The 17,702-nt window shown below is 40.6% G+C and overlaps 1 protein-coding gene across 7 annotated transcripts in view; it reads right to left on the bottom strand.

Moving 5' to 3' along the window:
* kcnq1.2 (potassium voltage-gated channel, KQT-like subfamily, member 1.2) overlaps positions 1-17,702 on the bottom strand; it is a 165,301-nt gene that overhangs the window by 145,385 nt on the left and 2,214 nt on the right. For all 7 annotated transcript variants that reach the window (XM_077517410.1, XM_077517414.1, XM_077517408.1 and 4 more), the window contains exons 2-6: positions 15,751-16,359; positions 6,389-6,479; positions 1,187-1,313; positions 991-1,069; positions 823-919 (exon numbers count right to left, since the gene is read on the bottom strand). In XM_077517410.1, coding sequence (XP_077373536.1) covers positions 823-919; positions 991-1,069; positions 1,187-1,313; positions 6,389-6,479; positions 15,751-16,223 — 867 coding nt within the window. In that variant the 5' untranslated portion in view covers positions 16,224-16,359. The remainder of the gene's footprint in view (positions 1-822; positions 920-990; positions 1,070-1,186; positions 1,314-6,388; positions 6,480-15,750; positions 16,360-17,702) is intronic.

Raw genomic sequence — 17,702 nt, 5'->3', positions numbered from 1 at the left:
AGTTTATATTTTTTTTGCTACAACAAAAGCACATGAACAGAACTTGGTCGTAATTAGGAGTTCCCAAGTGGTGAGGTCCATCTTTCCCATAGCACGTGAAGGCAGGGTTATTATTAATCCTTTTCTTGCATAGAAGACGATTTGGTGAAGTCCTGACCATAGTTATGAGATTTTCGTATGTTATGAAGCATCTCAGATGATCCGATTTTTGGAATCTCATTTGAACACATGGTCCATATTGCGCTATTTTTATCCTGTTATCAACTTTTATCAAGTTTTCAGTATGCTGAAAGTCACGTTTTCTACTGCCTACCAACCTGCGCTAGGAAAAAACAAAAACAAACTACCAATCACTTCCGCTAAGCAGAGCGCATCATTTCATAAACGGATCATCTGCCAAAAGACGGAATGGCGACGGTACATCTTAACACACCTTCTTTACTCCTCTTGTGGAGCATCAAAGAAAGATGAACATCACGTCAGGTCTGATCACGCCATTCAGCCATCAGCTCGGGAAGGAGGCTGAACTGAGACGTAACGGGAGCTTGCCTATCTGCTTCATGCTCGGCTTTATCCTTATAAAGCCTGTACTGCTGTGGCTTATTTGTGCATGTTTGCACATCTCTGGATTAGTCGCCGGGTAGTGAAGGCAAAAGCAGTTTGACCCACCAAGGGGTGAATAGTGCTCATTAGTTGAAACTAGTGGTGGGTCACGCCAACATTTCCAAAAGAAATAAAATCACCATATTTTGTTTTGTGTTTAAAATTTACCGGCACGAATTAAAATACCAATTGTTCTTATTTCGTCTTTTTCTGACACACCTGTCGATGGATGAAGACGACAGATCCCAGGAGCCTCCACGTTCCACCCTGTCGGTCCACGTGTAGCATACGCAGAATTTGCAGGAAGCGGATACCTCTGCAAAACACACACAAGCGCACCTCAGCCCTATCGCTCACCAGCTGGTAGTTGGGGAAGATAAGCGCTACCTGATGGCAGACGTGGCGAAAACTTGGCCGTTGGAGCCCACGGCGAGGACAATGATGGAGGCGATGACCACAATCAAGTCTGGGACAACAGAATGAATGCATGATTGTGTTGGCATCAAATGATCAATGATCACGTTTGTTGTATCCAATAGGCAGCGGTGGCAAAAGTACAGATACAAGAAAAGGCCAGGTGCACCGATGATTGATATGGGCTTCCTGATGAAGCGGAGGCGTCCCCTGATTCCGGCGTACTTGCTGCGGCAGCCGGCCGACCACAGCCGCACCACGTACTCGCTGCCGAAGAACACCACCAGCACGATTTCCTGCACAACACACAAGGCAACGTGATTTCAAGAGCGGATACGAGACGACAGGATGTGCCGGTAGATAAGGCAGCATTAAATATAGGCCACAGTTATCATCCATCCTTCACCGCGATAAGAGCAGGTAGCGACAAGTGTACGGCAGACAAACACAGTAGCAGGCCCGCGTGTAGGGGTGGACCACCTAATGGGGAAAGATGGGACTTGATAGCTCGCGGTGAAAGCTCAAACTGAGGTATGGAATTCAAAGGCTGAAAAACATCATGTGGACTCTTCCTCATGCTGTCTGTTAATGCAGTGTCCGTACTGTCATGTACGCCTTGCATGTAAGACAAAAAGTGGACAATGAGTCATTTGAAGTCACCAAAATCATCATTTGAGATTCTATCTTGTAAATTACCCTCGCATGGCTACTTTTTAGTAATGGCCTGTTTTGTTTTCGTGTGAATTAATGAAGTCAGGCTGATAATAATGTGCATAATATTTAGCCACCGTGCTGTGAGTTGGGGCGTAGGGCCGCGTGGGTGGCCGCTGGCCGGGTAACTTGCGAAAGGGCCACACCTCGCATGAAACTCGATCCTCGGAGCCATGCTGCAATAACACGGCACCGGGGAGCCCCGAAACAATGACCTGTCAATCAGAGCCGGCAATATTTTGACTGGAGCAACGTTGCTTTTTTATCAGCAGAAAAAGTAGACAGTATAATAATTAAGTACTGCTGCACTACTTCAAGTTTGCATGAAGAAGTAATGAACCATGTTGTGTCAATAAACCACAGTGTGTACATTCTGGCTAATTGTGAGAAACCGTAGCTAATATTGTGGCCATTTTGGGATGTCGAAAGGACTAATTGTGACAAATTGTGTTTTTTCAACTGTAATGTAATTGTGTTTCTATTGTATTATTACAGCACAGAATGTAAATGGCCATTGCAGAAAACCTTCCGCAGAAAATCTTCCTCATCATGACACTGGAATAGGAGTTCCAAACATTCACTGAGATTCTACCATCCTGTCATTAACTCAAAATGTGTCTGATCGTCTTCAAACCTTGGCGTGTATCATCTGCAGACGCGTAATAAAAAGTTATTGAAAAGTTTTTATTCTGTTGCACGCTGTTGCCGTAGCGATGCACATTTTTGCAAAGAAAAACTACTGTTTTCGAGAGTAAAATCCTCGGTGAAAACTCATGAAAAACACATCAGGCCAGACAAAAACATTTATGTTTTAGAGGGTTCTTGTCATATATGCCCGTACCCCAACATGCAAGTACCCCAATGTGGCCTGGTTTGGGAGGGCCCTTTATAGCTGCTTGCAGCTCTAGTTATTATTGTTCAATTAAAGTGTTGTTCAATTATTGGTCAATTATTATTATTATTATTATTATATTATCATCATTATTATTTTTCTAATAGTATAAGAATAAAAGTAACAGTGATAAATTTTAATTTCCTAAATCCATTTTTTTTTTTAAATTTATACGCAGTATTTAAAATAATTATATTTTGCGTATAAATACAGACATATTTATTATTATTATTATTATTATTATTAATAATAATAATAACAATATTATTATTATTATTATTATTTTTATTATTGTTATTATTATGTGTTGTATTGAAAACCAAAAATGCACTGAATTTAAATTTAATTACTTTTTCAAAATATTCATTTCAAGATATATTTTTTTAAATATTAAATTATTTTAAAAAATTTAATGTTTAAGGCATTCAACATTTGTGTTTTTTTTTTTTTTTTTTTTTTAGAAAAATTGGAGTAAAACCTGTAAATATTAAAAATGACAACAATGCATTTACATCACTGACATTTTCATCATTAAACTAACAATTCTAAAATAATGTGTTTATTATAAAGAAATGCTATTTGAAGAGATAATTTTAGTTTTTAAGGATTGCATTCATCTAGCCCCACTTCATTTGAGCAAAAACAGCAGTCCCGAAAAATATCTATCCAATCTCCCTGCCAGTACATTCGATATCAACATCTGGATAATATTTGCGAGTCAAGGGTATACAGTACGCCACGAATTCGGAAAAAAATGTGAGAGGGGATTAAAGTCATAATTCGATAAAATGGGTCACGCAGATGCTGGTCCCATATGCGTATTGGATACGTGGAAGCTATATTATGTTTACTGAAAACAGCAGGAATCTGCCACAGCCAGATGAAGATCATAGAGGGGAAAAATACAGATTAGAAGAAAAAGTGATTAGAGAGGAGATTTAGGCAAGTTGGTTCAAGTAGGCCTATTCCTAAAAATAAAAAAAAACCTTTAGGGCACTTTCTTGACATCCCAGCATTATTGCGTGAATGTTTGTCTACTGTGAGGACACACAAGAGACATAAGATACGCTACTTCATCCGTCCGTGTGTGTGTGTGTGTGTGTGTCGCTTGCCCATGGCTGGCTTTGCTTTACTTTGGCAGCTGCGCCCAAGGCCAAACATCCTCAAGGACCAATGTCCCCCCCAAAACCCCACCCCCACCCCACTGTGCCATCCAAAACAAGCAGCCTTGAGTCATGCATGACAGCAGGCCCTGAACTTTCTATGTTTAGCCACGGCCGCCAGCGTAACACTTGGCCACGCCCCCTTTTACACACATAGTAGATAAGTTGTTTATCTTATCGTCAAGTTATATTGCGTCATGATAAAAACAAATACGGTGGCGGTGCAGAGTGGCAAAATGAAGAGTGTGGTTTTTTTTTGGAACATATGGACTGCTAGAACTGGAATTAGGACAAAGTAAAGTAAAAAAAAAAAAAAATGTTCTTCACAATAATTATGTTCTTTCGTGTCAGAGCGCATTATAGCATACTGTCGTCAAAGATTGGCTTTACGTACGTGTTATGCAACTATGCAGGGAGTGCACATTTGTGAACGCTACGTATGTCTTTTATTTGAGGGGACACCCGGAAGAAGTAGTTATGGGAATATTTCACCGGCTAATGCCTTCCTAGCAACGGGAATATTTGGCCGGCTAACGCCTCGCTGTTGGCTAGCTAGCGTCATGCTAGCAACAAACAAAAGGGAGTGTGAAAACGTCTGTTGTTCTGCCGTTGGTTAGGATACGGCGCTTGGAGATTAAAATAATAATTTTAAACTAAAATGGTTAACCTTTCTTTGTGTTGACGCACCTGTATAGGCTACACTGCAATATGAGTGAATGTGGTGCACTCCGTTTATCATTTTGAAATAAATACTACACGTTTGATATTTACAATCACAATTGTAAAGCATTTGGTCAATGCTGAATTGGACAATGACATTACAGATAAGCTAACAATTATCTTCTCAATTTCTTGTTCGTTCTATTTTTCCATAAGTCTTGATGCCTTGTGGCACTATGCTGCCTCTATCGGGTCAGTTTTGGTACTACGATATACCAAGGGCCCTATTTTTTTAGGCAGGTGCCCGTTTGCTCGGCCTAAAAATAGGCATCGCCATTTTCATGCTGGGGCAAGTATTTCTGCGTTCGGGACCTAGTTGCGCCTCGCCGGGCATTTTTATGGGTCGAGCTGCCGCCCCACGCCTGATAATTTGATGACAAATAAAAAATTCAAAAAAATAGACTGCACTTGGTGTAAAAACGGCCAAATCTTCATTTTCATACCAATTTGATCAGTAGGAACATAAATGTTAATTTTCCGCCACCTCACGTCACGCTTGGTGTCTCTCACATTTTAAAATTAGAAAGAGAGAAGTGGAGAAAAAAAAAAACCCGCTATGAGTGTACAATACTCTGCTTTATTTGGCTCTTCTCGGCTGTAAATAAATGAATAACCTCAAAGGGCACTGGCCAAAAGTTTACAGAACACGCCGTTCACTCCTGTCCTCTGGCTGCCCTCGTCAACTCAGGAGGTGGTACATAAGCTGTGTGCATGCGTGTGTGCGTGTGTGGGCGCAGTAGCTACGTGTGTATTTATACTTTATATTCCCAGTGTGCTGGCAAAAAAAAGAAGGATGATGCAAGCTCTTTGAAGAGTTTCCAAACCAGCAGCCATCACGTCCTCCACCTGTTGTAAGATCCCAATTTATTGCATCACTAAACGGCCTTAATGGCACCCCAGATAGGCCTTAAAATTTAAAAAAAAAAAAAAAAAGAAGTAATTTTCACCATCTTGCACCACTGTTAGTCGTCTTTGTGGAGCCACGTCACTCCGTAATGTTGTTCCCATGTTAACATTGGCATGACCTTATTTATTGATTGATTGAATTATTTTTTTTATTTTATTATCTGTTCTCATTGCTGCTGGACATGTAAATTTCCCAGAGGGAGCCATCCCAAAGGGATCAATAAAGTCAAGTTTAAGTCTCTAAGGTGTCCAATTCTAATTATGGCCAGTTGGCCACATATGGTGTAACATTATGAATAGGTAATCCATATATAGAAAAAAATGTCAGCTTGTTATAATACAAAAAGTCATGGAAAACTCTTGATTTTATGCGTCCTAGTTTAGTATGGGGGCGGGAATTTATAAGCTTTATGCTTCTTCCTGCCAGCCCTTTTTCTTTTCGGTTATCATATGTTAAAATTGTATGTTGAAATGTTTGTTTGTCACAATGCTGTCCGAAAGGAAAAATGAACAAATAAATCAAATCAAATCAAATCAAAACATTCAAGTGGACAACTATTGTTTGACATGTTAAGAGGGTACTCTGTTAAAAGTGAAGAAAAATACATTTTTTCCCCTACAAAATTGAACAAATGAATTTAGCAAGAAACAAAGCGGGCACACCATCGTTTGGGTTTGACACCTGTGCTACAGCTACAAAACGCACAAACAAACTCGCATGAACGCCTGCATTGCGCAACACAAAATAACTCGGCTTTTGTTTACTCTCAGGTATCATAGAGGCAAGTCACTCACCCGCCACACACCACCACTTGAGAGCTTCTATTGCCACCGTGTGGCTAAAGGTCGGTACTACATGCCACAATCACTTCCTGCTTTAATTATGATGCTGTTTTTGTTATTTGGTGCAAGTCAGCTCTTTAAAAGAGATGAAGGGATGATTTTATGTTTGTAGTAGCAGTGTTTATGTTTTACTCACCATCCAGAACAAGGATCCGGAAGCAAAGTCTGCATATTGCTCAATTGTGGACAGGACACTGAAGATGAGACACACCAGCACCATGAGGAAGCTGTAGGTAGGGACACAGCACCAGGTTCATGGACAATAAAAGGAAGTAAAACATAGTAGACATAAATAGTACAAGGAATAAAAACGAAACAAAATCCACTGCACTCTTGGTCCTTTTTGGATTCTCAAACCTAAATCCAGTGAAAATTCTGCGGGGTGTTCTTTTCAATCTTGTCAGTCTTTTTCTAATTTAGTAGCACAGTACAGTTTACTTAAATGAGTATTTTAAAATAAAATTTTTACATTATTATTTTAACTTCAGACATTAAATCCATTCATTCATTTGTTTTCATTTGGACTCTTTTAAGGGTATTGGGGTAAAAGGGAAGGTCAACCCCCCAAAAAATTATGGACAATAATATATCATATGTGACCTCACATATGGCATTCTGATTAATAGTACATTCGTGGAATATGAGTTAAGCAGCAAGATCCAGCCATTTTTATCCATGTCAGGGGGCGGCCATTTTGCCACTTGCTGTCGACTGAAGATGACATCACAATTGCTCAGGGCTCAGGCAACGACCAATCACAGCTCACCTGTTTTCTGAAGCTGAGCTGTGATTGGTCGTTACCTGAGACTCGAGCAAAATTGATGTAATCTTCAGTCGACAAAATGCCAAAATGGCCGCCCCGTGATGGATAAAAACAGCTGGATTTTGCCTCATAATTCATATTCCACAAAGTGTAATATATGTCATGTTTAGACTAGTGAGGTCACACATAAGATATTTCTGTTAGGAAATGTTTACAGTTGACGTCCACTTTAAAGTGTGTGTGTGTGTGTGTGTGTGTGTGTGGGGGGGGGGGGGGGGGGGGGGGGGGGTTGTTTGTGGGCCTTGCAGCTTTGCCAGGTCTCTTTTCAAACCCCGGCGGGATTAAGAGCAAAATCAGTCGTGTGTTTTAACGATCCCAGAAATAATCCTTTGAACACATCTTTGGAGTGCTTTGACATGACATGGCAAGCGATGTTTGCATGCAGCATCATCATCGGGATCGGGATCGCTTTAACACATTAAAAAAAAAGAAAAAGAAAAGAAAACACGCATACAAATAGCAGAGTGTGTTGTGTTTCTGTGTGCTGCAAACTGGATTACACGCCATATGCTGAAAAAGGGTTTATGTAAGTGACTGTTGTTTATTATCATTCATGACGCGCACAAATTCAGCAAGGTTGCTGTGGTTTCAATCAGCCGGTCCCAACCACTGGGCCATGAACCCTGACCACACAAAAGACTTAACAGATTTTTTTTTTTTTTTTTTTTTTTTTCCCCCTCGGCAAAATCTGGAATAAATTGTATTCTAAAAATCAGATGCATTTGCAAATTCAGTTAAAAACAAAAATATTTGGAGAAAATCTTCTGAAAAGGTAAATGGCAGCCAATTACAGCCAATAATAGCCAAACAAATGACAACAAAAGTGAGTACACCCCCCATGTGAAACTATCCAATTCTAGCACAGTTAGCTATTTTCTCTTCCTAGTGTCATGTGACTTGTTACTGAGAGCTATAATACCAAATTTAGCACACATTGTAACACTAACGAGTAGAGATGTCCCGATCCCAGTCACGTGATCGGAAACTGAGTCTCGATCACGTCATTTTCAGATGATCGTATCGGGAGAAAATGATCTGGGTTTTCATTTTTGGCAATTTTGTTTTTTATTTTTATTATTATTTTAGGGGCTACAGAGCAACAAAATCCTCCAGAGGTAAACATATTACCAAACAAAACTTTTTATTTATTTTTATTTGATATTTTGTGCACTTCTGATGGCACCCCCCAAAAAAAATTATTGGGATGGTATTGTTCAAATAAAAAATAATAACAATAATAATTCGAAACAATTTTTTTCCCCCTCTTTAATACTTTGCTGCGGAATCGGATTGGGACTCGATATCAGCAGATCCTCAAAATCAGGTGACTCGGACTCGGGTGCAAAAACATGTGATCGGGACATCCCTACTAACGAGTCACATGGCACTGAGGGGCGAAAAGGACATTTTCACCAAGGGGTGTACTCACTTTTGTTGCCGGGAATTTAACTATTAATGGCTTTATTCTGAGTTATTTTGAGCGAACGATAACTTTGCACTGTTATATAAGCTGTACACTGACTTTTCATTGTGTCATAGTGTCATTTCACAATGTTGCATCATTAAATATCTGCATTAAGAAACCATTGCTGTTATCGTTTGCTCTTGCGGCTGCAAACTGGCGTCTGTTTCCTTCCATGCTCAAGTAGCTGGTCCTGAAATCGTTTGGACAGCCTTCATTAAAGAGCGAGCCGCGGTGTGACAAGTGTCAAGTCGGGTGATGCAAGGGACTCAAAAGTTGCTGACACATTAGGCAGATGGGACTGTGATTTTACAGATTGAGGATTACTTGACCCCTCACCCCCACCCACACACACACACACACACACACACACACACAGATGCCACGCTCCCCTCCCCGTACACACACGATTCCGTCAAACGAAAAGCCCAGATGAATGCTACAAATCTCGAGTTGGGGGTTCTCAAAGGACGTGGACTGTGAGGGTCTCTGCTCAGATGAGGGCACAGGTGAGGGCTTAAACGGGTTGCCCTCGGTCCCATCATGCTGCTCCCAGGACATGCCCCTTGCTACCGTGTCCTTGACATATGGCGCCAAAGCAGTTGATACGCGCAGGACAACTAAAAATAACAGTTTGTGGGCCATATATTTAGATTTGTACATCAGTAGGACTGTGCAAAAAGTCTTACCACATGTGTTACTTTAAACAAGACGAGGATATATCATCACTAGATTGTGGTCATATTTTCTATATTGTGTACTGAAGTTGCAGCAAATTTAATATAACATTCTTAGACAGTATTGGTGATGCCCATGTCAAAATTTTGTCGTCATAAATGCAATAATATTGCATATAATTGTGGAGACTGCAGTCAAGTTGTATTTTGCTATTTTGAAAATGTGCAGAATGTTTAAGATCAGATCGCTCTTAATAATAAAATAAAATGCATTGAACCGTCAATAACATCTTACAAATGAAGTTATGCCATCTAGTGGCAGAAAAATGACCTCAAACACAAATCAGTACACAGTTGTTTTTAACAGTATATTTTTAAAATTTTAACACAATTTTATGAATTATTATGAATATACTGTCTTAATGACTAAAAGATGCAGCCATATTTCCGCGACCTGGGAAAGTTTCTACTTTTTAGAAAGTATCGGCAATAAAAAAATAAAAAAATAAATAAAAATAAAAATAAAAATAATGTATTACTGATATTCAATTTCGTAGTAGATTTAACTCATTAGAATGGCCTTTTTTTTTTTTTTTAACCTCTTTTTGGTTAAAAAATTTTGACCTACCATACTGGGTCAAGTCATCAAACCCAATGCTCAGAGTATCAACAATACAGCATTGGCTCCGCCCCTTTTTGTACCCAATGCTGGGTTAGCTATTTCACCCAATTAGGATGGGAAAAAAACAAAACAAATTCAAACAGTCTTACCCAAAGTTCGCCTAAATGTAGCCTGCAACACAAGGCATTTCAGTTATGTGGTGTCCCAGGCTGAACACTAGGGGGCACTATGTAAAAAGGAGGAAGTAGCAAAAAAAAAAAAAAAAAAGAGCCTGGTGGATGTACAAGTAATATCAATTTGCCAATTTGTCTCCACTCACAGTTTCATTGAGTGAGTCGGCATTTGTCAAAGCTTACTGTGGCGCTAGCAAGCGGAAATGTTTTTTGCCGCGGACAGACGTAGCCTACATGACAGGACGTAACAGAAGAGGACGGGGTCACTCCAAAACCACGAGTCAACCTTGCTCGGCCGGACGGGGCCAAAAAACATGCGGGATCTGATTAAAAACAAAACAGCTGGGGCTTTAGCGAGAATTACTGACAATATTCAAAATCCGGCATGCGGCTTCATTCAAAAAATAAGCACAAGCCCAGCTCGAAAATCACAAATACAAATATGAAGACCACATGGAAAGGAATACTGTACTTTTTTTTTCTTTTGAAGGGCTGTATACATGCATGGATGATATTGATAAGCCTATAAATTTCAAGGCATTTTTTTAAAGTCAGCAATGTATTATGGATTTAGTCTCCTCATATTTTGCTCTGCTTTGTGCAATCTGCTGCCTGTGTTTATAGTAAACACTTCTCAATGTCGAAAAAAGACGATTATGTCATAACAAAACGGGAAGTCGTAAACGAGCATGAATGAGCACACAAATTGCCCCGACCGTGACTGTTAAGAAAGCATGTCAGAGACAGAGTAGTCCACTCTGACCCCCGCCGGTTCAGTCCTCGCAATCCCGTCCGTGGGAGGAGCTTAAGGATGGATTACCGCACATCAGCCCGAAGCCACCAGCACGGATATTCCACCCCGGGCTTAACCATCATCTTGTCCGCCCAATAGTTGGGGAACAAAATCTCCAGAGATTGGAGTAAACAAGCGGACCGAGGTCCAATTCAGCTCACGACGACAAGTGGACGAAGGTTACAAGTGAAAAATGCTGTGAGAATGACAATATCCGAACCCGAGACATTTGAGACGGTCTGATACGACAGTCTGGACTTTAGTAAAGCCGGAACAAACTTTTAGAAATCTATGTTATCTAAATGCTAACATATTCACCTTCAATCACAGAAGAAGGACGATGGGATAAAGGAACAGTAGTCAATTTATAGTTTAAAAATATACTTTGATAGCTAGATAGCTAGCCTCTGGCTAGCTGTAGCCTACGCTTTTGTCAGTAGGTTAGCATGGCGCAAACTTTTAGGAATCTCTGTTATCTAAAATTCTAACATATTTAGCTATTCAATCACTGAAGAAGTATGATGGGATAAAGGAACAGAAAGGTAGTAAGTTTTTAGTTTAGAAATATGCTTTAATATCTAGATAGCTAGCCTCTGGCTAGCGGTAAGCTTTTGTCAGTAGGTCAAACTTATTCATTAGCATGGTGCAAACCTTTAGGAATCTTTGTTATCTAAAATCCTAACAAATTTACCTTTTCAATCACTGAAGAAGTATGATGGAAAAAAGGAACAGAAAGGTAGTTTATAGTTTAAAAATATGCTTTGACAGCTACATAGCTAGCTTCTGGCTAGCGGTACGCTTTTGTCAGTAGGTCAAACTTATTCATTAGCATGGTGCAAACTTTTAGGAATCTTTGTTATCTAAAATGCTAACATATTTACCTATTCAATCACTGAAGAAGTATGATGGGATAAAGGAACATAAAGGTATTCAGTTTATAGTTTATAGAAATATGCTTTGAAAGCTAGATAGCTAGCCTCTGGCTAGCGGTACGCATTTGTCAGTAGGTCAAAGCTTATTCATTAGCATAGTGCAAACACACCATTGAACATTAACTGCTAGCAGTAAGTATTTTTTTTTAGTAGGGATGAAACCAAACATCACAATATGATGAATAATCCAGAAGACGATGTGGAAAATTTTCCACAATTCGATTTTCAAATTGACAACAAATCGAAATTAATTGGATTTATTGCCCAGCCCTGACCTTTGTCACTATAAAAAGACGAAATATTGGCACAGCAAATGAGATTATGACAGCCAAAATTGCTTTAGCCATTTTGCAGAATAAGAAACCCGAGCAGTAGATGAGGCTCCCGAATGAGTTTCAAGAGTTGGATTATGGCTTTCAATCGGAGGGCATTTAGGAATCATAACTGCACAGTTTGTTCTGTCCGGTTATGTAAAATACTCAGCGGGAGTGTCCAAATGTGACCTTGTTGTCTGTACACGCAATCTCCTAAGACTCGCACAAAATTAGAGCTGTCAAAATGAATTGATTAATCAATAAGTAAAAAATTAATAATTTTTTGCCAGTTATTGACTGTAAATTCTACAGTCAATTCTCACAATGTATACGGGATTAAGAGTGACAGTAACAAAAATACTCGAAAACACGTGTAAAACTTGTGGAAACTTTTGGGATGTTTACCTGTGAAACATTGCACTTACGGAAATTAACCCATTCACTGTCGTCCATTTTCAGATGCCAGCGTGAAGACAGACATATTAAGTGGCACATTGGACCCTCTACGTGGCATCTCTGCCCCCTGTCAACCATTCAATGAATGCACGGCCCCCTGCTAATCGCCGTCCACAAGTGATAGTTACCTCAAAGAGGGTCATCATTTGAAATGACGGACGGGTTCGGGTTTCTTGCTCCTTTGTTAAAGCCAAACATTTGAGCCTCAATTATTGGTGGTGGGGGGGGGGGGGGGGGGGGGGGAATTCATCAGCAATGCAGCGCACGTTAAACACACAATGGAGAGGAGTGGCGGCTCAGTGTTTCCATCAACTGTTGTCAGGAGAGGGATAATATTTTAATAGCTTGGACTAATTCCTGCTTTCTCACTTCGGGCTCGGTGTCACAAAGACAAGCGCTTAGCTTTCATTATTGATGATGCAATTTGATAACATGGTGGAAAAAGTGTGCTATAGAATGTCATGAAAACAAACCAAATGTAAGTCTTTTTTTTAAGGTAAAGTTTTTTACACCAGAGCATATTTAACACTAATCCTTTGACCCAACATGTAATTTGGCCATTTTGGTGTAAACAGTGGCTATTTAGATTGTTTGATTTCCATTTTTCCCCATTTTCTTTTCTTTACGAAGGTCACATGAAAGCAGCAAGCGGTCAGTGGGCCCGTTCCCAGTTCATGTGGAGCAACATCAGCGCTAATCCACTTGCATCCTGTTAAAGTGAGACACTGGCAGCCACTTCAGCATCGTGCAAACCCACATTGGCCGAGATAAAGGCATTATCTTCCGCAGATACCATATGAAAATACTAAAACTTTACCACATTCATGCTATGATTGTTTTTGTTTTTTTGTTTTGTTTTTTAATGGGACAAAATTAGGTTTAAATTAGGGGTTTCAGGCAATTAAAAATTATTTTTAATCGTGATTAATCGCATGACTTCATTAACACAGGATTAATCACAAATTTGATGTGTTCTAAATTTTGTGTTCTAAATGTACAATTGATAAATATGGCTGCATCTTTCAGTCTTTGATACATCCATCCATCCGCTTGCTCCTCACAAGGGTCGCCGGGGGGTGCTGGAGCCTATCTCAGCTGGCTTTGGGCAGTAGGCGGGATACACCCTGGACTGGTTGCCAGCCAATCACAAGGCACACAGAGACGAACAACCATCCACACTCACAAGCACACCGAGGGACGATTCGGAGCACCCAATTAACCTGCCATGCATGTCTTTGGAATGTGGGAGGAGACCGGAGTACCCGGAGAAGACCCAGGCGGGCACGGGGAGAACATGCAAACTCCACCCAGGAAGGCCGGAGCCCGGACTCGAACCCGTCCTCAGAACTGCGAGGCGGACGTGCTAACCAATCATTCACCGTGCCACCCGTCATTAATACAGTATTCTCATATTAATTCATAAAATTGAGTTAAAATTAATGTACTGTAAAAAAAAAAAAAAAAAAAAAAAAAAAAAAAGTGTGATATTGAATTGTGTTGAGGTCATTTTCTGCCACTAGATGGCAATAATTGCCTTTGTAAGATGGTCACAGCCCAGTGCATTTTTCTTTTCATATTAAGAGCTATCTAATCTTTAACATGAAGTAACGTGAAATTCCGCACATTTTTAAAATTGTAAAATACAACTTGGCCCCAGTCTCCACAAATATACGCATTATTTTTTAATTTATTACTGCTAAAATTGACGTGAACGTATCTGCTGCAATGCAACTAGAATTCCCCCAGTACAGGCGTTCCAAGTAAGGGGTGGTCATTTATCGTGCGTTTAAAAAAAAAAAAAAAAAAAAAAAAAAAAAAAAAAAAAAAAAAAAAAAAAAGTGGCGTTAAAGGAACTTTAAATTAACGCACTAATTTTGACTCTCCTCGTTGAAACAATTAATCCCATTTGACCAGCCAAAAGCATAAACAAGTTCTCAAACATCTTCACGCCAAGAAAGGAAATCTTCTAAGAGGCATTTCAGAGAATGCTTTCCGTAAGCTGTGTTTTAAGTACAGGTCAGCGTGCTCCCCTTGTGGGTCTTCTTAGCGCGCGCACACACACGCACACAAGTGCGTCCATGCTTCATGCATTTATGTTGACAGCGGGCCGGAGCAGAACAAGACGGGCCAGAGGTACTGTATATGGTGGACCAGATCACACTGACCTGCTTCTGGTTGGCTCTTTAAACACACGCACACGCGCACACACTCCTTCTGTTTCTGGGAACCAGAACCTAATACTGTAAAAGATGTAATTAACGAGAGAGGGACTGTAGATGACAAACATCGGACAGGCATTTGTATAAACGCACACATGGCCACAAAATTAGCTCCACTTTCACAGTCCATTCAGATCCGACCAGTCCAGGATGTACCCCGCCTACTGCCCGAAGCCAGCTGAGATAGGCTCCAGCACCCCCCGCGACCCTTGTGAGGAATAAGCGGTTAAGAAAATGGATGGATGGATGGATGGAAATTATAGTTAGTGTACTCTAATTACTGCTTTCTAAGTAAATATAATTTATATGCAGTAATAAATTGTACAAAAAATATAGCAGCAGTAATTATTTAGAATACACTAACTATAATTTATATACAGTAAAAAAAATATGCAAAAAAAAACAGTAATGAGCTGTAATCAATTTTTTCAGTAATTAACTGAGATATTACAATAATTAGATGGCAACATTTTTTGCCAGTTATTTACTGTAAATTCTACAGTCAATTCTTTACAGTAGAGCTGTCAAAATTAATCCATTAATCCAGAAGTAATCGATTAGTATTTTAATAATTGGGTAATCGTTTGGAGCCATTTTTTTTTTTTTAATTGTCAAAATCCTCTGATTTCAGCATATCAACAACAGTAAATGTTCACTGATTTCTGTAGTCCTTAATCAAAAGAAAACATTTGCAAATGTCTGTTTTTACTTTGGAAAACAAAACTGGTAACATTGTACATTAAGACCCTTTTTTTTTTTCTTTTTTTTTATCAACATACGAATACAAAGTACAAAATAACCACCAATCACTGGTTAATAATAAACTGTAATCTGGGGGGGGAAACATGTCTTTTGTAATACAATACACTTTAATGCAAAATTAAAATAAATCAGATTAGCCGATTAATCAATTGAATAACCGATTAATCAATACTAAAAATGTTCACTAGTGACAGCACTACTGTATAGTGTAATCAAGGTTGCAAAACACTGATGAAGAAATATGTCCACAGCTTGTCATACTTACACGAGGAAGTGGTAGAGGAAACATTTGAGCCCGGCTGGTCTCTCCAGGAAGTTGTACACGTCGCCCTGCATGCTGGTCTTGACGTACGGCCGCTGGAACTCCTTCTGATGGCGATGCAGCCAGCTGGAGCGCGGCAGAGGCGCCGAGGCGACGGGGAGCTGCCCCTGCGCGATCTGCAGGGCCGCCGGGTCCTTGGCCGGCGGGCAGCGGGGGACGCCCGATCCGTTATTGGCCGCCGCGGGGTCCGGTTGCAGTGAAACGGGCGAGTAGCGGCCCGCGTCGGACGCGGGGACGGCCTCGCCGGACGCCTGCGCAGGGTCGTCGGCGTCCGTCTCCCGGTCCAGGCTGAGGCTGAGGCTGGTGCCGGCGTAGCCGTTGGGGCTGTATCGGGCGAAGGGGCCCGCCAGCCTGCTGCCGTAGTCCCGCTGCAGGCGGCACGTCATGTGGAAGGAGCGCGCCCGTCTCTCGCCCATGTTGCTCCCAAACTTCACGGGTGGTGGAGGGTCGGCGAGGGGCAGCGAGCGCTTGGAGGAGGTCGCGAAGAGGATCTTGGCTAGCTTCCTGTCGCCGATGAGCGCTCGCTCTGCGGGGCGGCATGCGCGGCCATACCTGGAGTGGGGACAGGTGTTGTGAGATGCGGAGATGAATGTAACTGAAAGGTAGCCCTGCCCTCCATTATAAGAGGCGGCTTGGACACCTGGTCAATGGAAACCTGCTCGAGTGCTGAAACATATTTTCCACTTAAACTTAAATAGTTATTGTACTCAACTCATGTAGCAGTAGTGATGAGAGAGAGAGAGAGAGAGAGAGAGAGAGAGAGAGAGAGAGAGAGAGAGAGAGAGAGAGAGAGAGAGAAAATTGTAATTAAAAAAAACAAATTCTTCAAAAAACACTGGAAAAAAAACCCTCAATATTTCCAGAAACGACAGGGGGAAATGGAGGGGAAAATCATCGAACATTCCTTAAAACAAATAACAAAATAAATAAATAAATAAATAAATAATAATAATCTACAAATGTGCAAATCCATGCATGCCAAATCGCGGTGGTCCACTATACAATAGAGCCTTCACTTATGAGTTTAATTTGTTCGGTGACCATGCTTATAACTCAAAACCCTCATATCGCAAATCATCTTTTGCGAAGGGTGTCTCGCAACTACGTGACTCAGTAAGCTGCAGTACCATTTATCGTTCCTTGCAGAAGATAGACTATAAGCCTGTGATGTATTTTTAGGTTGCTGCGCCATTTTTTGTGGTCAAATATCCATTGCTTAATAGGTTACAATACCACCACATCCAGTTTCGTTTGACCATCTACGACACTTTGTATTTTCTAAACTAACTGACTTTTTCTAAGTTTCGAAATGTTGTCAAGTACTGTACTGTATATTTTTGAAGCAAACACTTTTGTCTTTTTCCAGAATTGTTCTTTCCTATTGAGACCGGGCTTTGGTGCCATCTTGTGGCATTTTAGGGAGATTCAAAGAGCATCGAAAATGAATAGTTGAAATTGTAAATAGAAAACTGCAAATAGGTGGAAGGTTCAAGCCATCTATTTTCTATCCCATTATGCAAATCCATCTATTTTATAAACAGCTGATTTTGGACAAGGGGGCCAGTCAGTCACATTTTGGAACATTTTTAGCATGCAATACAGTGCCACTTGTGACCTGCGACTGTAATACGGGTGCATGCAAGCCTGACATATTCCCAGAATTGAGCGCAAATGTGAGCCAGAGATGGGTCAGTAACACACGCGCGGCCATCACGGAGGATTTTCTGCGCATAAATAGCGTTACGTTACATTGTCCCTGATGGAGGTCAAAACCTGGCCAGGTGGCATCTGGGGACGTAAAACAGATGCAAAGCACTCTGCCAACATTTCAGCTATTTTCCGAACGTACCTCCAGTTATGCATTTAGATTTTTTGTTTGACTTTTTACATACCGT

Source organism: Festucalex cinctus, chromosome 3, assembly GCF_051991245.1.
Source record: "Festucalex cinctus isolate MCC-2025b chromosome 3, RoL_Fcin_1.0, whole genome shotgun sequence".
Classification (NCBI taxonomy): domain Eukaryota; kingdom Metazoa; phylum Chordata; class Actinopteri; order Syngnathiformes; family Syngnathidae; genus Festucalex; species Festucalex cinctus.
The sequence above is the reverse complement of the archived record's forward strand: the minus strand, read 5'-3'. Positions and strand labels throughout refer to the sequence as shown.